This window comes from Rhinoderma darwinii, chromosome 4 (assembly GCF_050947455.1).
Source record: "Rhinoderma darwinii isolate aRhiDar2 chromosome 4, aRhiDar2.hap1, whole genome shotgun sequence".
Classification (NCBI taxonomy): Eukaryota; Metazoa; Chordata; class Amphibia; order Anura; family Rhinodermatidae; genus Rhinoderma; species Rhinoderma darwinii.
This window is the reverse complement of record NC_134690.1, coordinates 358,445,482-358,471,672: the sequence shown is the minus strand read 5'-3', so window position 1 is coordinate 358,471,672 and position 26,191 is coordinate 358,445,482. Positions and strand designations below refer to the sequence as shown.

Genomic DNA, 26,191 nt, shown 5'->3' with positions numbered 1-26,191 from the left:
TATGATCAAAGCAGTGATACAATTATGTGACAAACGTTTCTGAAAATCTATTTTTTTAATGCATGCTTAAAATTGTGGATATTAGAAATCAGCCTGATGTTCTAAGACAATCGTTCCAAAGTATAGGTGCAATGTTAAAAAAACAAAAAAACAAAAAAAAAACCCGGAAAGCTCCTTTCTATCAGGTTTCCGTCATTTTTGACATAGAACAATAGCACAGCAGACTATGGTATTTCTTCTGTCAAAGAAACGGAAACCTAACGGAACAGAGCTGTTTTTTTTTTACAGAAACGTTAACTTCCGTTCTTGTGGTCCTCTGATGGATACGCTAAAACGGAAGCCACAACGCAGATGTGAACGCAGCCTAACATAGCATAAACATGGTACTGAAAACCTAATATGCGGAGTGTGGTTTTTATCGGTCACGGGAAGGGGGCCCAATACTAAATCTTGAGGAGCCTAGACAAAGTGATATTGTACAAAAATTTGGTTCCTCTATTGGAAAGCTAATAAAAAGAAACTGAAAAAGAAAAGAGAAACCCTGACCGAGAGCAGAAGTGGAGGGTATGTAGAACTAGTGAAATACACAATGATGGATCTGTCAGAGAGCGAGCAGATGGAAACCAAGATAAAACCTTGTCCTTCAAGGAGCATGTAGAAGTTAGATACAACATACAGACGACTGTGGTAGGGAGGAGTTGTGTGGAGCGTTGGTTGAGCATGTATGTAGCAGGCTGCACTCAAGTTTATAGAAAATATGGATAGCTCTCATAGACTTATATGTAGCACGTCATGGGCATGCTTGGTCTTTTCTCCATACAACTCTTCCCCCATCTCGACATTCTATAGGAGCAGAAATAGGGTCCCCTTTTCTAGCGATCTTAGGGATCCTAGAAGTCAGACCCCACTCGTGTATAGGTCATAAATGTTAATAGTAGGAAAAACATGTTAACAAATCCCGTAACGGAGAGCTGTGGAGCAAAGCTTTATCACCGAATAACCGTTAACTAGAGTTTTTTTTTTTTTTTTCTAAACAGAATTGAATTGTAATTGTAGGGAAAAGGTTTGTATCTGATATTTGTATCAATAGTGGCTGGATTTTTTTTCTTCTTTTTTTTTTTTTTTTTTAAAGGGTATGTCCACTTTTGCAACCATAATTGAGAAAAATAATGAAACTTCTTTGCACATAGTCTGGATTACAAATCTCCTACCATTTTATTTTCTACAGCTCCTATGCAAACCTATGAGTCTTCATGGTAACAGACTACAACAAACCCTGTGTAGTCTGATCCTACAGTCATACTCCTTTCTACCTGTCCTCCTTGCTAATCTAATGAACACATTTTAGCATTTTTTATCTTTTGGGTAGAAATCCTCTTTGCCATCTATATATCCTCCTAGAGCTCACCATAGATGTAACAATAATTGTTAATAAACTAAAATATTTTACAATTGAAATCTTATTTATTGGCTGGAACACTTATTGTTCATACTTCAAAATTGAACGTTGGCCAAGGTTCTCATCGTATATCCGTGGCAATTTACAGTACAGCACATTTGGATGTGGTTTTCAAAACCCTGTCTACACATAGTGAAAAAATTCAGCTCGGACATATGAGCAGGTTGCGGATTTTCATGATTACACATTATTATGTTGAGGAAAAGCTGCAGATTTTCACTGTGGATTTTACACTTATCAATGTATATGGTAAATCCGAAGCACAAGCCGCATGTATTCAGATTTTGCTGCGTATTCTGCAGCGGAAAAAGTCTCCCACGTTTGGACTCCGCTTTAGGGCGGCTCAGACGTGGCAGATATTTACCACCGCAGATTTCACTTCAAATCTGCAGCAAAATCGGCATGAATGCAAATTTTGTTGTGCATTTATCACAAGTAGTCTTGTCTACTCTCACCCTATGCTTTTCAAAGGGTTAAATCTGTGATATATCCACAGCATGCCCACAAGTCTACTCAGATTTTTTCAGCTACATGTGGATGGGTTTTCGAAAACCCCATTCACATGTATTGTAATGTAAATTGCTATGGATTTTCAATGCAGAATCCGCACAAGATCCCTGCTTGCTGTCATCCAAAAGGAACTCCAATACCCCTTGTGATGTTTAGATGTTTGACTTTCACACATAGTAGATAGCTGATCATTTACTTTGTTGATTGCAGATCTTAATCTTCTTCTCCTTTTTTTTCTGTATAACATATGTCTTCTCTCGCTTGCATGAGACTTAGTGACTCACTTACCGTGTCAGACAAGTTTGAAGGGATTCCCCTTACCAGTCCCTAAACAATAATCCCTCCTATTTCGTGGTAGAGAAACAAAAGCATGAGGGCACTCTTCAATGTAACATGTATTGCGTCATGCTTATGTGAAGGCAATGTGTGGGACTAAACAGAGAGGAAAAAAAAGTCCCGTTCTTACATTCTGTCTCTGTCTAAACAGTTCATTGCTTCATGCCTCCCTGTACAGAGACCGAAGAGGATTCTTTTCTTTCTGACTGTATTTACATTCACCATACAGCAGTATAGTGTGTATATTTTTTCAGTTTTTTTTTTTCTGTTCATATTTCTGCAAAAATTATAGAGTCCAGATATGTATTCATCTAAGATTCGAACTATGAGTAAATGTGTTAATCGGCTCCAGGAGACCCAAAAGAGGCATTCATCCGGAACATCAGGATGTATATACTTTCCATTTGTGAGTGATGCAGACAAGAAGTCTCGTCTACTCCATATTTAAGTCGGCTCTTTCTGAGACCGTCCTAAGTAGAACGTTGATATCTGCATGTCATTTAATGTCTATGGTGGATCATAAACATTACACTGCTGGCAGATGTCATCGTAATTGACTGGAGCTTCTAAAAAATATCATTCAGATGGGTTTGCTGCTGAGAAATGTGCAACGGAATCTGCATCTGTAAACTTGTGTGCATTTTGATGCAAGTTGGAGGCAAGGGTGAAATCCGCCACGTCTCTGCAGCAGACGAGCGCATCTTACGGATTTCCAAATCGACAGAAAAAGCTAAAATGCATCATTGTGATTAATTTGCTGCAAGTTTTTGCCTGTCTGGTATATTTTTATCTTTTGTAACTGTAAAACCGCATAAATAAATCTACCCCCATACTGTAAATTCAACCAAAAATCTCATGCATACAGCAATGTCATGTGCATAAACCTGTACCACGGTGAACGGAGTGCACTATGGGTCCATACTACAGACCCGTAGGCACCCCATGTATCGTCCTATGGTGCCTCTTCAAAATTAGTGGTGCTTCTAGAGGAGAATTCGCAGTAACACAAGAACCTGTAAGAACTTGCGTATGTGAAATCGGTAGAAAAATTGAGGTATGGTATTGGCCCATAAGGTACTTCCCCCAACGGACCGTAAATGTACGATACGGGATGGCGTGGGTTCAGGAGCCGTGTCCAGCCTGTCAGCAGCAGGTGTTGGCTGTAACGGCTGGCACCAGAGATAAAACTATAAACCAACAGTGGGGTGCAGATGGGTTGGAATGGCAGCCTGGGGCCTAACTGTTTTATTAAATCCTGCCTGAGGCAGGCCCTAGGAGGCTGCCTGTAAGTATAAGGGTATGTGCACACACACTAATTACGGCCGTAATTGACGGACGTATTTCGGCCGCAAGTCCCGGACCGAACACAGTGCAGGGAGCCGGACTCCTAGCATCATAGTTATGTACGATGCTAGGAGTCCCTGCCTCGCTGCAGGACAACTGTCCCGTACTGTAATCATGTTTTCAGTACGGGACAGTAGTTCCACGGAGAGGCAGGGACTCCTAGCATCGTACATAAGTATGATACTAGGAGCCCGGCTCCCTGCACTGTGTTCGGTCCACTACTTGCGGCCGAAAATACGTCCGTCAATTACGGACGTAATTAGTGTGTGTGCACATACCCTAACACTGTGCTACAGAAGTATTGCAGTGTATTATGTAAGTGATCGAATAATCACGTCCTCAAGTGCTATAGTGGGTTTAAAGAAATTGTAAAAAATAGTTTACTGAAGAATAAAAAAAGTTTTGACGTAAAAAAGTTTAATTTATTCTTTTTAAAAACTAGACCTAATTATCATTGCCCCAACCGTAACGACGCATACTATAAAACTACCAAACTATTTGTCCCGCACGGTGAATGCTGTAAAAAAAATAATTATAAAACATGGCAGAATTGGGATGCAATTAATATATACATCATGAAGTCTCCTGACCGTTTCATGATGTATACGTTAAATGGATCCCATAATAGCCTATGGGTGATGAATTCCAAATTCAAAACGAATGGAACAGCACAACTCCCGGTTCTTGGAATGGTGACACGTCGCAAAAAAGACGGACAAACCCCCTATCAATCTATGTAATCTTTACAAAGCTTGGTTAAACAGGGCCTTAACTAGGCTGCGTCCTTAAGAGGTTAAAAGGATTTACCCACTATATACATTTATCACCTACCAACTGGAAAGCCACTAAAGGTTTGATCGCTGAGATCAAACGTCTCCCTGTTCGTCTGCACGACCACGGGGAGGAAGAGATTGATAGAACATTGATCGCCCATGTGCACTACCACTTTATTCAAACTCTATCGGAGTTACAGAAAAAACTGTACGCTTCCCTAAGCAGCATGGACGCCACACGGATACGTGTTACCTACACTAACACATTGTAGCAAACTATCAGAGAGGTGCTGATGCTTATGTGTTTAGTTCACAGGATTGCCTTGACTAGACACAGTTGTATCCACCTCTCAGCTGTGAGAAGTACTTGGTCTTTCAATGGGAATGCTTCCATCCGCTGATGGCAAACATAGGTCTTGAAGATAATAAAATATTGCATAATTCTCATTATACATTACTGACCTGAAACTGGAAAACCCATTTACATCTAATATTCTTTGATTCTTACAAGTCCTCTATTATATAATACACATTACAGGATATATTTCTCATATCTCTTTTTATTTCATTTTCCTTGTGTCTTTTTTGCCCTTCTTTTTCCGGTTTTGGTTGCCTGGATCATGGTACCAGTAGAATTTACTGAACAAAAATGATTGATAGAAATCTCTGCCCAAACATTTTTTCTTACGTACGTTCAGTATTGTCTTACCATCATAATGCTGCTCCCATAGTTCTATGATTGGAAAATAGTTCTATTATCGTCTACTGAATGAAACCGATATAGAACAATTGAGAAGGTGAAAAATAATCCAGCTTGCCCAGGACAGATATGGGGCCCATTCTAAATTCTGCTATGGGCACTATGATTTCTTGGAACTAAATCATGTGGCTGAGTATGTGACCGCTGTGTCATTCACTTGCAAAAAAGAGGTAGTAATACAGACCTCCCAATCATCTCCGATTCAGCGGGGCATTTCTCTCTGTCCAAATGTATCTGCATCCTTAAGATGTAGACACAGGGCTTATTCAGACAAACGGGATATACGTCCGTGCAACGCGCGTGATTTTCACGCGCGTCGCACGGACCTATATTAGTCTATGGGGCCGTGCAGACAGTTGCGTGATTTTTACGTAGCGTGAGTCCGCTGCCAAAAACTCACGACCTGTCCGTTCTTTGTGCGGATTTCGTGCATCACGCACCCATTGAAGTCAATGGGTGCGTGAAAATCACGCGCACCACACGGAAGCACTTCCGTGGGACGCGCGTGATTCGCGCAACAGCTGTAAGACTATGAATGAAAACAGAAAAGCACCACGTGCTTTTCTGTTTACAAACATCCAAACGGAGTGTCATCACGCAGCCGCGCATCATACGGGGGGCTGACACCGAGCTATTGCGCGCGCAATACAGACTGGTCCGTGTGAATAAGGCCTTAGGGTAAGTCCATGCTAAGCAAACTGTTTTGCCACATATTGCGCTTGGTATGCTTTGCACAAGAAGAAGCATGCTGTGGAATTTGAAAATCCACATCATGCTCTGATATCCCCATAGATTTTTTCTGCTAAATTTGTGGCATTTCCGCCACATCTGAATATGGCCTTAGGCTGCTTGTTTACTGACGTTGAGGCGTTCCGGTGTACTGTCCTTCAGTATTTGCATGTAGATCAGAGTAGGCAGACTGCTGGATCCTTGTGATCCAGGAAATAGAATAAAACAATAAAAGGAAGGGTGGGATATGTGCTCACGTGAACAAATTGGGTATATGTTTGTGAGTGGTATTCACCCCACCCCGGTGCTGAGAGGATAAGTTCAATGTTGTCCCCATTTCCTTCAAGTTGTTTTGGATGCACCGTTTGTCACCAGCCTGAAGTGCATTCTTTTGTTGACTAAGATAAACGCATTTGCGGAGCTGCCACACTATAACAATACATACTTCCAGCCACCTTAAAATGGACCTGTCGCCTTCGAAAAAAAACTGCGGCTGACAGCGCCTCAGAGATTCTGGGTTTTATTTTTTATATCCTTCACCAATCCTGATTTATCGTAGCCACTCGTTTTGGACTCTATATGCAAGTGAGGCCTTGGACTGTCAAGTGGGCTGTTAACGCCGCTCACTTGCCAAGGGGTAAGCGCCCATTTAACGGTCAAAGGCCTCATTTACATATCGGGCACCAAAACTAACGAAGAAAAAAAAATGCTCTGGAATCTTTGAGCCGGCAGTCCGAGATATCAGCTCCAGTTCTTTTGGCAGGTGACCAGTCCATTATGTCGCTTTGCCGCTTGTGTGCTCCATTTAATATGAGCAATAATCAGAATGTATGGAGACAACTGATTGTTAATACGATAGCTCCTCCCCGTGCATGTTGTTGGCAGCATATCTTCTGTTTACATGGGGAGATGTGCTGCCGAGAAGCGACCTTTTTTCAGGCCACATAACAGATCCGATCAGCCAACAAACGAGCATTTGCTCATTTGTCGGCTGATCACTGCCCTGTTTACGCAGGAGAATGATCGGGAACGAGCAATCGCACGATCATTGTTCACACTTGTTTGCACTAATTGTATTCTATTTATCTATTATAAGTGTTATAAATGGTATAGATCAGATTTTTTGTCATTTGGGACCATCCGCTTCAGGCTTTCCAAAGAATAAATCTCTAGATCCTTTTTTAAGACATATTTCCAAAAGATGGCAGCCGTACAAAAGAAGTGCATATACGGTCCCACAAGGTTCACTGAATTGAGCTCTATACTGGTGAGAGAAATATCAATGGAGAACTATTCAATACTCCAATTTACGGTAAAGTTGTTTTTTATTGAATGTAAAACCCTAATTTTTCTTAAGTGGGAGCCAGGGAGCGCTGCGGCTAGCCAGACATTTCCCCTACAACTAGAGCAGCTCTCCGTTCTGGCTCATAAAGGGGGGTCCTGAGTGGCAGACCCTCTTGATGATGTCTATATGCCCTAATGGGGCATATGGACAGGGATTGTCTTCATAAGACAACCCCTTTTAATAATTAAAAACACTTCTTTTATGTGGGGGTTTTTTCTCTCTCTGATTGCTTATGTTTTTATTCTATTTTCTTTACATCATTATGTGGGCGGCCATCTTGCCTGAGCTGCTGCTAAAAGCTGTGAACAGCAGTTTCAAAAACGTGCTTTACAGCATCTTCTTTAGTCAGAAAACAACTGATTGACTTCTATGGGAGAGTGTTGGGGGCATTCTCTATGACCTGCGAAAGGGAGAAGGGAGGAGACGTTAGGTGTGTCCATCACCTATTGTCAGTAGTGTGATCATGTGTTTTCACTAGAGACATTGGGTGAAGGTTCTGGGGGGAATAAAAAAAAACAAGAGGGCACCATAACAAGTATGTAACCGCAGTATCTAAACACAGGAGTAGAGATGAGCGAACCGATTCAGCATGAAGCAAACTTGGCCAAAGTGTCCCTATAGTTTCAGATCTTGCGAAATCACAAACTTTTGGGGTTCTCAGCGCACATATCTCAAAATGCCAGCAAGCACCAGCTGCCATTTCACAGATTAGGGGAAAAAGGGGGGGGGGGGGCGGAGATAAAAAATAACCACTCACCACCTCCTTTGGTCTCCTATCGCGACACATTCCTGCAGACGTCCTGTTAAGACGATGTGCTGTCCCATATGACCAACAATCCTTTTTGATGGTTATGACCTATATTAGCTTTATGCTAATGAGTTTCTTAATGGACAGTTGGGCGTGTTTTACTTTTTGGCCAAGTTGGCATTGTGGAGAGAAGTGTATGACGCTGACCAATCAGCGACCAATCAGCGTCATACACGTCTCTACATTCATTTACACAGCACATAGCGATATAGCTTTATCGCTATGTGCAGCCACATACACAAACACTAACGTTACTGCAGTGTCCTGACAATGAATATACATTACCTCCAGCCAGGACGTGATGTCTATTCAGAATCCTGACATTTCGCTAACGTTTCTGTGAGATTTACAGCAAGGCAAGCGTAATCTCGTTTTAAATGACAGTTTACAGCGTAATCTCGCGAGATTACGCTTCCTGTGCTGTAGTGTCGGGATTGTATTAGAGAAGTGGTCAGAATTCTGAATACACATGACGTCCTGGCTGGAGGTAATGTATATTCATTGTCAGGACACTTGATTAATGTTATAGTGTCTTTATGTGGCTGCACATAGCGATATAGCTATATCGCTATCTGCAGTGTAAATGAATGGAGAGAAGTGTATGACGCTGATTGGTCACTGATTGGTCAGCGTCATACACTTCTCTCCACAACGCCCACTTGGTCATATAGTAAAACACGCCCAGTTGTCCATTAAGAAACTCATTAGCATAAAGCTAATATAGGTCATAACTCCGTCAAAAATTATCGTTTTTCTAAATAACAAACACTGCTGTAGTCTACATTATAGCGCCGATCACATGTACAATATAGGCCACTTATAATGTGATGACAGAGCCTCTTTAAGGTCTTGACAAGCAAATGGTTAACTGCAAAATTCATGGATGTAAAACCAACCAACCTTAAATTATTCGCTTGTAAATGAGAAACCCGTGTAAACTAAAGATATATTTTTTTCTTTTTTTGGGTGCGTCTATTCCTGAGTATAGCATTCTGCATGGCTGCAAGCACAGCAGGAAATGAGGTGAGTAACAGTCCCTGGACTCATCAAGTATTACACACTTTTGTTTATGCATCTAAAATGAAACTGAAAACAACCAGACACATTTACAAAGCCGACTATTTCTCATGTCTTAGAAAGTATCATTGAAATACTGGTGTGTTTCCACTCTTGATATTATTATATGGGCTATCAGTTAGGTATGCCTTAAAGCTGATAGAAGTGGATGTCCAACAATGAATTGACCCAGTTCCACCAAGCCACGTTTACCGCACTATGGTGTATACTCCCACGGCCTTACAGTAGCAAAGCTCTCCTGCCCCAGAAATTGCATAAGGCCACTCAATATACTAGTTTTAAGGGATTGATTCTACAAAATGTTTTCTTTTATTTTCAAGAAACTCCGCTAAGCTTATTGTGTGGGGGTTTGTCCAATCTGTCCAAAATCCTGCCAAAAACACCAAAATGTAACAGAGAAAAAATGCTTTTGTGAACACTAATTAAAGGGGTTGTCTTAGATTAGAAAAATAGGTCTGCTTTTTCTTTTTTTTTTTATAGCAGAAACCGTGCCTTCATTGTCCATGGACTGTCGGGTATCGCAGATAATCCCCATTAAAGTAAATGGGGCTGTGCTGCATTACCAAACAAATCCCATGGACAAGAGTAGTGCCGTTTCTGAGGAAAAAAATAAATAACGTACCAGACCAGAGGCCAACCTTGTCCATCATTATTGTAATCAATGCATGGTACAAATTTCTTACTTTAAATAGAAGTGCCTCATAGAAATGGCTTCCTACTCTGGATTAACCTCAAGATTAGTTTATGACCATTTCTGAAGTTTTGAACATCTACTGATTAAACCTCCGCTTCCTCCTAGGTTTTCATTTCGATATTATAAACTCAGGCACTTCATGCTGGCACTTCATGCTGGCATTGTTTGAGGGAGGTAGTGTGGGCTTATCTGACTTTTTAGAAGCAGCTTATTAGTTCCTCATTATTGAAAAGGTATAAAGCTTTCCAGAAAATGAGGCTAGACATGCCAAATATAGGAGGAGAGACTGTTAGTTGTTCTATGTGCACTCTAACGCCTCATGTACGCGACCGTTGTGCCACTCCGGCCGTTTTTGCCAGCATCCGAGTGGCACCCGATAGTCTTCACGGGTGACACAGGTCCATGAAAAATTATCCGAGTCTCCGATCCAAGGAAAGACAGGACATGTTCTATCTTTCCTCGGATCACTGACGGGACTTGTGTGCATGAGCCGTTAAAGGGAATGTGTTATCAGAAAATAACCTATTGGTTAAATCAAGTTTTTATGTTAAACATATTTCTAAAGAGTTTTTGGTGTTTATTTATTATTTTTTTTAACTAGTCCTTCTCAGTGAATTAGATTATCATCAAAAAGTTAATTTATTTCAGTAATTCAATTCAAAAAGTGAAACTCCTATTATATGGATTCATTACACACAGAGAATTTCCAGCATTTTTTTTTTTCTTTTAATGTTGAGGATTATGGTAACCGTTAATGAAAACCCAAAATTTTGTGTCTCAGAAAATTAGAATATTATATAAACCCAATTTCAAAAATGTTTTTTTAATACCGAAATGTTGGCCTACTGAAAAGTATGTCCAGTATATGAACTCAATACTTGGTCGGGGCTCCTTTTGTATGAATTACTGCATCAATGTGGCGTGGCATGGAGGCGACCAGCCTGTGGCACTGCTGAGGTGTTATGGAAGCCCAGGTTGCTTTGATAGCGGCCTTCAGCTCATCTGCATTGTTGGGTCTGGTGTCTCTCATCTTCCTCTTGACAATACCCCATAGATTCTCTATGGGGTTAAGGTCAGGCGAGTTTGCTGGCCAATCAAGCACAGTGATACTGTGGTTATTAACCCCTTAACGCTCCATGACCTACTATTAGGTCATGCTAACTGTAGCGTTCGCGCTCAGTGACCTAATAGTAGGTCATGGAGTAAACACGGCGCCGTTCGCGCGGGGAGCGTTCATGAGCTGTGATAGCTGCTGTTTCCGACAGCAGACTATCACTGTTCAATGTGCCGGGACCGATCGCGGAGCTCCCCCGCCGATTAACCCCTCAGAAGCCGCGTTCAATAGCGATCGCGGCTTCTTAGGGGTTAATCCGCCATCGCCGGCCTGCTACACGATAGCGGCCGGCGATGGTGACTATGGCAACCGGACACCAAACAATGGCGTCCTGCTATGCCATAGACGGAAGCCTAGTGGGTCCTGACAACGTCAGGACCCACTATGCTTGCTGTCAGTGAGTAGCTGACAGCTCTAATACACTGCACTACGCATGTAGTGCAGTGTATTAGAATAGCGATCAGGGCCTCCTGCCCTCATGTCCCCTAGTGGGAAAAAGTAATAAAGTTAAAAAAAAGTTAAAAAAAGATGTGTAAAAATAAGAAAATAAAAGTTTTAAAAGTAATAAAAGTAAAAGTCCCCCTTTTTCCCTTATCAGTCATTTATAATTAATTTAAATATATAAACAAACAAATAAACTATACATAATTGGTATCGCCGCGTCCGTATCGGCCTGAACTACAAAATTATTTTGTTATTTATCCCGCACGGTGAACGCCGTAAAAAAATATATTAATAAACCGTACCACAATCACAATTGTTTGGTCACTTCACCTCCCAAAAAATGGAATAAAAAGAGATCAAAAAGTCGCATGTACCGAAAAATGGTAATGATTGAAACTACAGTTCGTTACGCAAAAAATAAGTCCTCGCACGGCTTTATTGATTGAAAAATAAAAACGTTCTGGCTCTTAGAATAAGGTAACACAAAAAGTGAATGATTGTTTACAAAACGTATTTTATTGTGCAAACGCCATAAGACATAAAAAAAAACTATAAACATCTGGTATCGACGTGATCGTATCACCCCGCAGAATAAAGTGAAATATGTCATTTATAGCGCACGGTGAACGCTGTAAAAAAAAAAGTATACAAAAACAATAGTAGAATTGCTGTTTTTTAGTCACCACGCCACCTAAAAATGGAATAAAAACTGATCAAAAAGCCGCATGCACCCCAAGAAAACTACAATGGATTCCTCAAGGGGTCTGGTTTCAAAATTGGGGTAACTTTTGGGGGGTTCCCAATGTTTTGGCACCACAAGACCTCTTCAAACCGGACATGGTGCCTAATAAAAAAGAGGGCTCAAAATCCTCTAGGTGCTCCTTTGCTTCGGAGGCCGGTGCTTCAGTCCATTACCGCCCGAGGGCCACATGTGGGATATTTCTCTAAACTGCAGAATCTGGGCAATACGTATTAAGTTGCGTTTCTCTGATAAATCATTTTGTGTTATTAAAAAAATGGTATAAAAAGAGTAAATTTCACCTCAACTTTGCTCTAAATTTCTGTGAAACACCTAAAGGGTTCATAAACTTTCTAAATGCTATTGTGAATACTTTGAGGGGTCTAGTTTCTAAAATGGGGTGTTTGATTGGGGTTTCTAATATATGGGCCCCTCAAAGCAACTTCAGAAATGAACTGGAACCTAAAAAAATAAATAAATGAGGCAATACTTCGCTTCTTACATTATACTGATAATGAGCCGTGCCCACCCCGAGATGACCCCAGTTTTGACCGTTTGTATAAACGGAGACCCCTATTAGACCGTTTCAGTGCCCGGTTTTCCCAAGCATACACCCCCGAGAAGTGTTTTTCTATTGATGAGTCCCTGGTACATTTTAAAGGGAGGGTTCAATTCCGCCAGTACCTGCCAGGTAAGAGGGCAAGGTATGGCGTGAAGATGTATAAGCTGTGCGAGAGTGCATCAGGGTATACCTACAGATTTAGGATATATGAAGGAAAGGCCACCCGCAAACCAGACTGCATCCTGGACTACAATAGGTACATGGGAGGGATGGATTTGTCAAATCAAGTCCTGAAGCCCTACAGCGCCATGCGGTGTGGTATAAGAAGCTGGCCGGGCACATCATACAGATGGCTTTGTACAATGCGTACGTGCTACGTCGATGTGCAGGCCAGAGGGGAACTTTCCTGGAATTTCAAGATCTAATCTTTAGGGACCAGGAAGGGGGGGCACCCAGTACTTCTGGAAGCGAGGCCACACGCATCGTACCAGGGCAACACTTTCCAGGAGAAGTTCCCCAAACCGGTGGAAAGGGAAAGAGTCAAAAGAGGTGCAGAGTCTGCTATAAGAGGGGGATAAGGAAGAACACAATATACCAATGTGACACGTGTCCCGAAAAACCAGGGCTCTGTATAAAAGATTGTTTTAAAATGTATCATACATCCCTTGATTTTTAATTTACCCTGATGCACTCCGCACAGCTTACCCCCCTCATCTTTCCCTTCTGAGCCCTGCCGTATGCCCAGGCAGCTGATAACAGCCACATGTAGGGTATTGCCGTACCCAGGAGAACCCACATTACAATTTAAGGGGTGTATATCTCCGGTGGCGCATGCTGGGCACAATATATTGGACACTGAAATGGCATATATATATATAAAATTGCAAATCTCACACTGCACCATCTGCTGCGCATTATCTTTTACACAGTACCTGTGGGGTCAAAATGCTCACTACACCTCTAGATGAATGTCTTAAGGGGTGTAGTTTTTAAAATGGGGTCACTTCTCGGGGGTTTCAACTGTACTGGTACCTCAGGGGCTTCTGCATACATGACTTAGCACCAGAAAAGCTCCAGTAGGCCAAATGGTGGTCTTTCCCTTCTAAGCCCTGCCGTGTGCCCAGGCAGCTGATAACAGCCACATGTAGGGTATTGCCGTACCCAGGAGAACCCACATTACAATTTAAGGGGTGTATATCTCCGGTGGCGCATGCTGGGCACACTATATCGGACACTGACATGCCATATATATATATATAAAATTGCAAATCTCACTCTGCACCATCTGCTGCGCATTATCTTTTACACAGTACCTGTGGGGTCAAAATGCTTACTACACCTCTAGATGAATGTCTTAAGGGGTGTAGTTTTTAAAATGGGGTCACTTCTCGGGGGTTTCAACTGTACTGGTACCTCAGGGGCTTCTGCATACATGACTTAGCACCAGAAAAGCTCCAGTAGGCCAAATGGTGGTCCTTTTCTTCTGAGCCCTCCCATGGGCCCAAACGGCAGTTTATCACCACAAATGGGGTATTGCCGCACTAAGGACAAATTGGGCAACAAAATGGGGTATGTTGTTCCTTGTGAAAATAAGAAATTTTGATCAAAAATGACATCTTATTGGAAAAAATATCATTTTTTTCATTTCACAGCCCAATTCAAATAGGTGCTCTGAAAAAACTGTGCGGTCAAAATGATAACAAAAACCATAAATGAATTCCTTGAGGGGTGTAGTTTCCAAAATGGGGTCACTTCTGGTGGGTTTCCATTGTTTTGATACCTCAACACCTCTTCAAACCTGGCATGCTGCCTAAAATATATTCTAATAAAAAAGAGGCCTCAAAATGCACTAGGTGCTTCTTTGCTTCTAGGGCTTGTGTTTTAGTCCACGAGCGCACTAGAGGCACATGTGGTATATTTCTAAAAACTGCAGAATCTGGACAATACATATTTAGTAGTATTTCTCTGGTAAAACCTTCTCTGTTACTAAAAAAAAATTGAATAAAATTGAAATTCAGCAGAAAAAATGAAATTTGCAAATTTCATTTCCACTTTGCTTTAATTCCTGTGAAATGCCTGAAGGGTTAAAAAACTTTCTATATGCTGTTTTGAATACTTTGAGGGGTCTAGTTTTTAAAATGGGGTGTTTTATGGGGGTTTCTAATACATAGGCCCCTCAAATCCACTTCAGAACTGAACTGGCACCTTCAAAAAAAGGCTTTTGACATTTTCTTAAGAATTTGAGAAATTGCTGTTTATGTTCTAAGCCTTGTAACGTCCAAGAAAAATAAAATAATGTTCAAAAAACGATGCCAATCTAAAGTAGACATATGGGAAATGTGAACTAGTAACTATTTTGGGTGGTATAACCGTCTGTTTTTCAAGCAGATGCATTTAAATTCTGAAAAATGCTATTTTTTGTAAATTTTCTCTAAATTTTGCAATTTTTCACAAATAAAGACTGAATATATCGACCAAATTTTACCACAAACATGAAGCCCAAAGTGTCACGAGAAAACAGTCTCAGAATCGCTTGGATAGGTTTAAGCATTCCGACGTTATTACCACATAAAGTGAAATATGTCAGATTTGAAAAATGGGCTCTGAGCCTTAAGGCCCAAACTAGGCTGCGCCCTTAAGGGGTTAAAGAGGCTCTGTCACCAGATTATAACTTGACTATCTCCTACATAATCTGATCGGCGCTTTACTGTAGATTACAGCAGTGGTTTTTATTTTGAAAAACGATCATTTTTGAGCAAGTTATGAGCTAGTTTAGATTTATGCTAATGAGTTTCTCAATGGATAACTGGGCGTGTTTTTACTTTTTATCAACTGGGTGATGTACAGAGGAATGTATGAGGCTGACCAATCGGTTACTAATCAGTGTCATACACTTATCATTGTTCCAGCCCAGCATGATCCACAACACAGTGTGATTGCGCAGTGAAAGAAGCTAGGCTGGAACAATGAGAAGTGTATGACGCTGATTGGTCACTGATTGATTGGTCACTGATTGGTCAGCGCAATACACTCCTCTCCACAACACCCAGTTGGTAAGAAGTAAAAACACGCCCAGTTGTCCATTGAGAAACTCATTAGCATAAATCTAAACTAGCTCATAACTTGCTCAAAAATGATCGTTTTTCAAAATAAAAACCACTGCTGTTCTCTACATTACAGCGCCGATCAGACTATGTAGGAGATAGGGCACTTATAATCTGGTGACAGAGCCTCTTTAAACCAGGTATTGCTCTTTTTGGCAGTGTGGGCAGGTGCCAAGTCCCGCTGGAAAATGAAATCCTCATCTCCATAAAGCTTGTCAGCAGACGGAAGCATGAAGTGCTCTAAAATTTCCTATTAGACGGCTACGTTGACTCTGGACTTGATATAACACAGTGGACCAGCACCAGCAGATGACATGGCTCCCAAACCATCACTGACTGGAAACTTCACACTGGACCGCAAGCAACTTGGATTGATGCCTCCCCACTCTTCCTCCAGACTCTGGGACCTTGATTTTCAACAGTGTTGGTTCACTGTGTTATATCAAGTCCAGAGTCAACGCAGCCGTCTACCAGGAAATTTTAGAGCACTTCATGCTTCCCTCTTCTAACAAGCTTTATGGAGATGCTGATTTAATTTTCCAGCAGGACTTGGCACCTTCCCACACTGCCAAAAGTACCAATCTATGGGGTATTGTCAAGAGGAAGATGAGACACCAGACCCAACAATGCAGACGAGCTGAAGGCCGCTATCAAAGCAACCTGGGCTTCCATAACACATCAGCGGTGCCACAAGCTGATCGCCTCCATGCCACGCCGCATTGATGCAGTATTTCATGCAAAAGGAGCCCCAACCAAGTATTGAGTGTGTATACTGTACATTTCAGTAGGCCAACATTTCGGTATTAAAAATAATTTTTGAAATTGGGCCTCTATAATAATCTAATTTTCAGAGACACTAAATTTGGGGTTTTCATGAACTGTTAGCCATAATCATCAACATTAAAAGAAAAAAATGCTGGAAATAATTCACTGTGTGTAATGAATCTATATAATATGAGTTACCCTTTTTGAATTGAAGTATTGAAATAAAGTAACCTTTTGATATTGTAATTCATTGAGAAGGACTAGTGTGTATGTATGTATGTATGTGTATATATATTATAATATATATATATATAATGTTGAAGTCTTGTAGTTTTCACTCTGGCCACTGAGCCACACAATACACTGACACTTCCTGTTCTGTAGAGATCACTTCACAAACTTGAAATCTGCAATCTAATAAAATTTCTGGCTCAGATTTATAAGCTTTTCATAGGCCTCTGTTTTTTTTATGCAGGTTGCAATAGTCAGGGCTCTTTACTTTCCACAAACAGGTGAATGAACTGCTTCTATGAAATCTTTAATAAATTCAGCGCTGTGGCTCCCCATATGAACTGACTTTTAAAAAACTGAAAAAACTGTTGAACCTATTAATGTACATGGAAACATAATTGTCAGTTTGCCATCAGAAAACATTTGCAGTATCGAAACAACCTACGAGCTATTGTGTGTGTGTATATATGCACGTGTAATCAAACAGTACCGTTTTTGTTACCTTATGTAGCCGCCTTGGAAGAAAGTGAGAAAATGCGAGTCTTTATTCAAAATTCATTTGGTAATGCATTTTTATTTGAGGCTAGTTACGTATTTCTGGTTTTCAATTACCAATATGAAAACGTTTAATTGGCCGTACTAATCTTCACAAACCATTCCACACCTCCCATCTCATCTCCTAACATTTTTTTAGAATGTTTCACGATCTGGTTTTAATTAGTAAGACAAAATAGAGGAGGTATATTCCTGTTATTTTTCGCTAGGGAAAAACTGTCAGCACTTATTGGACAGTATCGGACTGTGTAGAGACATGCTCCGATAAGGGGAATGATAACACCCAATTGGTGATATATTCTTACATTTCCAGGAGGAATAATAGAGGAACATCACAACGCAGCGTTATAAGAAAATATGCTCGAGAATTGTTATTTTATGAGGGATACACATATTTACAATAGCAGACATGTCAGGAGAGGTGACAGGTCCTCTTTAAATATTTTTGAGGCTTTGCTTTTAGCTTCAGACAGCAATGTTTTCAGTGTTTCTAATGTGGCCGTAGCCATGTCTTAACTATCCAAAATATATTTATGGTGGTTTACAATGAAAGTTATTCTCACTAAAATCTTTTTGTTTATAACTAAACAGAAAGAATGGTCATCTCTTGGAAAAAGCAGATATTATCCAGCTAAAAGAAGCTTACAAATGGATAATTCACCCCATGATCTCTGAGGAATTGGGGGTAAAAGCGGTGAGCAAGGTATGATTGTCTCCTTTTGAAAGTCTAAATTGAATTAACAGTGAATACAATATAATTTGTATATTTTGGTTGTGGATGAAATAATGTATAAATTAATATATCATTCAGTGCTAAAATTGGCAAGCAACTAATTTCATCCCATTTTAACCTATATATACACACACTCAACCTGTGCTAATTTGGGGCTAATTTGAGGTCACTTATTTTTGTAAGGGTTACTTTGCTTTGAGAAAAACTGCACTAGAACATAGTTTGTGACATTTTTGTCAGCAAATTTGACAGCATCCAGTTTCATGTTAATGGGGACAGCCTGACTGTCTTCCAACATCTCAAAAGGGGATCAGACTGGTTGGCATTGAAACCTATGTGATCTTTTGTTTCCCTAAAGTTGGCCATACACATTAGATGTATGTTGGCCGATCATCTAATGTGCGGGACCGGAAGACCATCTAATCTGTATGGCGGTGTCCTAACTTACCCCCAACGCCAGATGTCGGGGGTTAGAAGGAATGGGCTGTTTAATTTCAACATGCCCAATCCTTTTGTTTGTAAGATTAGCTGCTGCCAGAGGAGTCTTGCAGTGACTTTCTCCCTTTTCCCTATTGAAAACACATGCACTCTCGGCCAAGCGCGCATGTGTATGAGGGAGCTGTCGGCCGAACGATCGTTTGGCCAATATGGATCTAAAGTGTATGGCCAGTTTAGGCCTCATGCACACGACAGTAGCCATGCGCACGGCTCCATGCGCACGGCTGTGATTTTCAGATCGCCCGGCCGCGTAGTGACACCCGCCAGCCGTCCGCAAATCGCGGGCCGTGCACATGGCCGTGTCCATTATTTCCTATGAGCCTGGACCACAGAACACGGCCATAATAAGACATGGCCGTTCTTATGCAAATCCCACTTATGCACAAGAGTCTATTAGTCACTAAAGGACTGATTTAGCTGTACATGTGTCTGCATGTGACACGACGTTAAAAAATATGTAGTCCCAACTGAATTTCTCTCCATGACTTCTATGGGACCAATGAGGGAAACATTTATTTTTGACACTGCAGTGCCACTCTTTATTTGTCGGGTACATATTTACTGGTGACAAGGACAGCTCAAATCGGTTTGTATAGGATTATGAAAAAGGTCTACTTTTTCATAAGAAACAGAACCTCTTTTCTTTATGGCCGTGTTTGGAATTGCAGCTCAGCCCCATTCCCGCTTATATGGCTAAGCTGCAATTACACCCACAGCCCATGGACACGAGTGCTGCTTTTTTTGTAGCGAAATAAAAAACTGATCTTGTGTTTTCCTTCTCTCAGAAAACTCATTTAAGAAGCTCTCCAATGTGAGGACTTTGTATATAGCTGTAACATAGGGTGGATGCAATAACGGGGTTCACTTACTAGTGTCGCCTACTACTACTACCTCCTAGTTCCCCTACCTTTTTCTTGTATTTACGTTAGTCTACTTGCTTTGCTACTAATTAAGAGAATATGCTTTTAAGTAAATAAAGGTAATATTTATTAATACAAACTAATCACTCTTAGATATAAAATACACCAAACACAGTAAATAATCACAGTATAGTATCAGTGTATCCCAATACACATAACACTTGGTCTTTGGTAACCTTCCTGTACATCAAACTGACCACAGAGAGTCAAAGGCTCATCCTGTATGGTGGTTTGAACTTTGTAAGACTCTCTGGAGTGACATCCAGGAGACCTGTTGGCAATCTGATGAGTGTTGAAAGGCGATCTTCCTCATCATGAAATTGGCCATTTTTTGGTACGTATTTTTTTGGATAGGTTGCTTCATACCTCTGGTTGAGGTGGGTAAGCAACCAAAATAGTTACGTGCGATATTCCGGGGCCAACGAATATTTTCTGCAATGGCCCTCAAAAATATCACATTCTGTAAACTGATTCACACTTGGATCATACTTTGGGATCTCTTTACAGATCCTCAACAAGGAGTTTATCCTTTCCATGTTGTTATGGCAGTGATAAAATTCTTGTGAGTTTGAAGGAGACGTTGGTGGATTGGAAGCGGTGTCCCGCTGCCCAATCCCCAAGTGGAGTCCTCTCCGTAGAGGTGACTACTACATCTATTCTCCAAGGGTGTTGGAGAAAACGTCAATGTACGCTCGACCTGTACCCCAGTATCCAAACCCGGATTATTGGATCTGTGATCCTCAGAAGACAATGGCGCTGTTGCCGCTGTCTCCCCCTCTGCCGTTCCCGAACTGCAAACCTGTTTCGTGGGCAAGGGTCCCATGCTGTTAGTACTAGGCCAAGACAGCTGAATGATGGTCTGCTGCAAACCCGCAGTGGTTTGCGACTTTGCAGCTAGATCACCCCTGAGTGTCTCTTTCTTTGCATCCATGGATGCAGTCCTATGCTTGTAATGATTTATCTCCGTGTACAATCTGAGAAGCTCTGTGTCCATGTCGGAAAAATAAGTCTCTTTCTCCGAGAGCTTATCCTCCAACACGCATATCTTCTTGCCTCTCTCTGCTGTACACTGGGTTCTTCTTGTAGCTGAGTTTCCAGTGTGTATACTTGTTTGATGTTTTCGACATGACAATGGCAGTGGAAGTTGCCTGTGGCCACTTCACCCGCCATTCTTGTGCCAGCTATAGTCTCAGCGTGTTCTGGCTTCCAAATGGTGTCCTCAAAAGTGTACACTAACTTTGCCAACATTTGGTGTCGTTTGGCGGTTTTGTTAAAATCGCTCCTTTTGCTAATGCATAACTTGTCGTGTGCATAAGCCTGCTCCAATAAAGTGAACCCCAGCAGTTCTACTGACTTATATGTCGTGGGTGTTACTGGATTAAATTTACTGTTTTTGGCGAGGTGTTTAAGTGTGGAGAAGTCCATACTCACTGTTCCAGAAGTTCTCTCAGTCTGCGTTGTCCTCCTTGTCCACTGCTGCTTTGAAAAAGGTCCTTTTCTTCTGGAACTGCCTTTCCCGATCAGCTGGACTCCACCGGAAGGACACCGACGTTGATACTTCTGCAAACTCTTCTGTATGTGTTGCTCGATCGCTTTACGATTCGTCGCTGTACAGCAGCAGGCCGCAAAGCAAAATAAAAGACGTTCATAACGTAGAAAAAAAATTTGGTTAGCTGCTTCCAATTATATCCTGCATTAAGCCTTAAATAAAATTGTGTTAATCGTCTGAACTTCAAAAGGTCTAGGCGCACAGTAGAACACAACACTACACCATGTACGTAGGTTACCTGTCCACGCCTACCCGCCTATCTCAGTTCATGTTTTAACACAATTTTATTGTACAAAACACAGAAATAAATTGAAACCGGTTTGGGCTGGCTCGCCAATGTAAAAGGGGATCGATGCAATAATGGGGTTCACTTACTAGTGTCTCCCACTACTACTACCTACTTTATATCAGGGTCACTAGGGTTATGCCTAGTTCCCCTACCTTTTTCCTGTATTAACGTTCGTCTACTTGCTTTGCTACTAATTAGGGGAATATGCTTGTAAGTAAATAAAGGTAATATTTATTAATACAAACTAATCACTCTTCGATATAAAATACACCAAACACAGTAAATAATCACAGTGTATCCGAATACACATAATATGTATTGAATACACTAACACTACACGTGGTACAGTATAAACAAGGTATCACAATCCTAATCTATACCACCACCCACTTACCTAAACATACATATAAATTACATTACAATACATTCACGCTCACCATTTCTGTCCCACGTATACTAGGGGATATCGATGGGAACAGGGGAGATGCAGGTAATGTGTAAGCAGGTGGGAAAGGGTTAACTAGGGATACACTCTGGGGAAATGCAGGTCAGCAAGGGATAACCAGGGGATGTGTAGGTCAGTAAGGGTTAACCCAGGTATGTCAAGGGGAAAAGGGTTAACTAGGGATATACAGGTAATGTGAGGCTTGGAAGGGTTAAACCAGAGGAGAGTAAGGGTTAACTCGGGGGAACTGAACTATGGCAGGCAGGTTGGAAAGGGTTAACTCAGGGGCACCAGCTCGTTGTGTAGGGGGAGAAGCAAGGGTTAAGTATAGGGGGAAGAGGTAGGAATGCTCGTTGTCCAAGGGGAGAGAAAGGGTTAAATGCAGTTGTTGCTGCTCTTGATACTAAGATGTTGGTGGAGCAGGAGCCGGGGAGCAGGGGACATCCTTTAGTGGAGCGCTGAGGAGCAGGAGAATTGAGCCAGCGTTAGTAGCTGGGACCTGCCCTCACCACTCCACTGAGTGCACCGACGCAGGGCTATTTAAACCCTGCCGGTACGCTCGTGATATGACGTCACCGGCCGACCGATGAGCGCACGAGAACGCCCGTGCAGGAGAGACAGGAGATCAAAGCAAGATCTCCTGTCTCCATCGCTTCCAAACAAAGCAGGAAAATAACTAAATTGTCCTGCTTTGTTGTGATGCCGTTGCTCATGACCAGGGCTTCTTTTAAACGGGTGCCAAGCAAGTAGTCCCGATCCAAAGACTAGATAAATATCCAAAGGTATAGCACCTTGCTATGTTGGCTTAAATAAACCACACTTTTTTCACCTTCTCTGTTGGAGTGCTGCAAGATTTATTTTGTGTGTGTGTGTGTGTGTGTGTGTGTGTGTGTGTGTGTGTGTGTGTGTATATATATATATATTTAGGGGACACTTCCCTTTACAATAGCACCCCTGACCTTGGACGCAATTGAAGCTTGAATTTTAAGGTTTGAATGAAGATGTGCTTGTAGGTTTGCAGCATAATGTTTTTTTTGTAGTACTCTCACTGAGAATCGGTTTCCTCTTTTGTCATACGCTTGATCACCATGCAGAAGTGTTCTCCCTTCCCCTGTTTGTTTACCGCACTTCTATCATTGAAATCGTGTTTTTGTTTTTAGAGTTTGTTTGAAGTTGGGGTGGTGTTTTGTCACCAAGATACAGATGAGGACTGCCACTTCCTGTAAGTGATACTGCCCCGGCAGATCTCAATCTTTTTTACTTTTACTACAATGTTAGTCACATTCCTCATTTATTAGGTATCTTAGTCATAGCAAAGCTGAGGGAAAGCACTGTACAGGTCATTGACTCATTACTCATCTAATAAATTTACAATATAAGGAATCCTTGCCTGATTCACCACAAGTCATGGTTGTTGTTTATGCAGGTAGTATGTGTAATATCCAAGGATATGTTATGCATAAATATTCCTTAAAATAATAATGTAAAAGACAAAAATATTATATTATGGCGTTAATATAACTGTAATGACTCCTTCAATAAATGTATCAACATAGTAAAGGCGCTTAGCGAAAGGGCCTGTTCACATTACCATTGAGGGGTTCCGTCGGAGGTTTCTGTCAGGTTAACCCCTAAATGGAAACCTAAGCTTCCGTTTCCCCCACTATTGATTTCAATGGTGACGGAAAAATTGCAGAAGGTTTCTGTTTGTCACCATTGTGACAGGGTTCCGTTGTTTTTGACGGAATCAATAGCGCAGTCGACTGCACTATTGATTCCGTCAAAAATAACGGAACCCTGTAAATGGTGACAAAAACGGAAACCTTTAGCAATTTTTCCGTCACCATTGATATCAATAGTGAGGGAAACTGAAACGTAGGTTTCCGTTTGCCTTTCCGTTGAGGTGTTAACGTGACAGAAGCCTCTGACGGAACCTCTCAACGGAAGGGCAAGGTGATGTGAACACAGCCAAAGGCTTACAAATGGTGAAAGCAAAGAGATTTATTTATTTTTTACAAATCTGTACTAATTTCTCTATAATATAAATAAAATGCTACTGCCAGAAAAAAAAATTAACTTTCAAATGCTTCATACAGCTGCAAGAAATAGCAAGTTTAAGTTCTAGAATAACCAGAGTTATAAAAAATAGATTATGTAACCCAAATAACTGGTATATGTAAGACAAAACCTCTCCAGCAATTCCTTCCACCAACCCTATTCCTAGTGTTTTCAGTAATGGTGAATTATTATTTTTATAATGTTTCTCCCTCCTACCTAATGTCCACCATATCCCTCCACCATCTTTTCTGTATAGTAGTCCATTCCTCCCATGTTCTCTGGAGTAGAAGTCCATCTAACCATCACCTCTGAACGTTTCCACCCTCATCCCTGTAGTCGCAATCCTTATTAACTCTGAAGCAAAAATGTCTCGCCTTCTTCCTCTAGTAACATAATCCCTCTAAAAAATAGAGTTCTGTAATGGCAATAGTTTGCATTAAATGCCTTGAGCACTGCTAAAACCAGTAATAGATCCAACGCTTCTGTTATCCTCAAGTATGATGATAAATGGTTATCGCAGATCACGGCTCAACATAAGAAACCCTCTCACCACAGGGTCAATGTTCTTGAGAATGGAACCATGAACATCTCATAAATGAACATGTATTTCATGAATCCTGCGTTGTTCTAGATTACACCATCACACTTTCACATCTGTACCTACACACACCCGATAATGGAAAAGAAAGATACCGGCCTCCGATGGTGAAGCTTCACAAATAATCCACTTAGTTTTACCCCAAAGTATTTATTATACTCAGAAACATTGGGATAAATAAAGCACACCACGTCTAGTAGGAGTTCATACAAAGGCCAACCGAACACGTGGTCTAACTCGCCTGACGGCTTCTTTCGGAACATGCCTTGTGAATACCCCACTTTCTCTTTTGTATGTATAAGATACGTCTATATTTTCATATAGAAACATCACAAATAAAATAGACTTTAAAACACAGTTTGATGATGTCAGTTTTTTTTATCTAGTGGAAAACACACATACATCATAGCTACTTGGCGTAAATATATACAGCAGATAGTATTTTTTTTATATATTTTTTTTTATAACGCCAAATAGCAATTCGTATTCACAGAAATCTTAACACATCTCCAGATGGCTAAAATATGGGTCTATCTTATATGTACAAAAGAGCAAGTGAGATGTTCACAGCGCATGCCCCAGAAGAAACCGTCCGAGTTGGGCCACGTGTTCTAGACTGTTGGTGTTAGTTTGAACTCGCATTAAACTTTGATGTGCTTTATTTACCTGAATGTTTTTGAGTATAATCAATACTTTGAGGTGAAACTACGTAGAGTATTTGTGATGCTACAAAATCGAAGGTCGGTATCTTTCTTTCCCTGTTATATAGAGTGTGCGGAGGTACAGACGTAAAAGGGTGATACCGTTGCCTATAGCAATGCAGGATTCATGAAATACATGTTTTTGAGATAGGACCTATGGCGTGAACTGCGCTAAACATATTTCCCCTACTTCCCTCACCAGCATTACATTTCGATTCATCTCTCTATACTGTACAATCACATTTTACCAAAAAGAACCGTCCAGGTCCTAATGGATCATGGTGGTACTCAATTTGATTCTCTACTAGACTTTTTCTGATCATTTCAGACATTCTTGTGATAAATCAGCATGGTAGAGCCATATTGGGCATTACTTGGACGTCCCCAGACTAGGTGAGATTTGCAGCATGGATGCCAGGACAAATATCGCAATATTACTCCTGTCCTTGTCACCCCGTTTGTCCAGGTCCATACTACACCTAAGAGACTGACCTGCTTTCCATAGGGAATGAACTTCACCAGGCAAGCCTCTTGTGCAGCAATAATATACATGGTGTTGTATTTCCTTCAGAATAAAATGTTCCGCTCAACAAATTTCTCTTCAGCTAAAAAGGATGAGACTGCACCATATTTATGTGGTATTCTCCGTTTTATGAAACAAATTTGAAATAAGGAATATAAATAGTTAGCAGAATATTTTCAGATTCATTCAGTAATCTTGACTTGACTCGGTTGTCTTATTCTTAGTCCTACTTCAAATGTACTATTTTATTTCTTTTTTTTTTTTTTTTTAGGGCCACGGTGTGCAAGGACTGTTTTAAACCTGCCAAAAATAAACACGTAAGTGTTTGCCCACACACAAGGGTACGGGTTTTCGTGTACAGTATTTCATTAACCAATGCTTTTTCCTAATAAATAGAACAGAGACCGAAGATAGATAATGATAGATGGTATGGGAAATCGCTAGACAGATCGCTAGATAAATTGCCAGATAACGCTCTAGATAGATGGAAGGTAGGTAGAAAGAAAAATAGGATGACAGATTGAACAT

General features: G+C 41.0%; 1 protein-coding gene across 5 annotated transcripts in view; it reads left to right on the top strand.

Moving 5' to 3' along the window:
• The window catches only part of PUS10 (pseudouridine synthase 10), an 82,056-nt gene that overhangs the window by 30,785 nt on the left and 25,080 nt on the right, over positions 1-26,191 (top strand). For 4 of the 5 annotated variants that reach the window (XM_075864506.1, XM_075864505.1, XM_075864508.1 and 1 more), the window contains 4 exons: positions 9,053-9,087; positions 17,941-18,052; positions 22,944-23,005; positions 25,935-25,980. In XM_075864506.1, the coding sequence (XP_075720621.1) occupies positions 9,053-9,087; positions 17,941-18,052; positions 22,944-23,005; positions 25,935-25,980 (255 nt within the window). Of the gene's footprint in view, positions 1-9,052; positions 9,088-17,038; positions 17,076-17,940; positions 18,053-22,943; positions 23,006-25,934; positions 25,981-26,191 lie in introns of those variants that run through there. The other variant, XM_075864510.1, reaches the window with a different exon arrangement.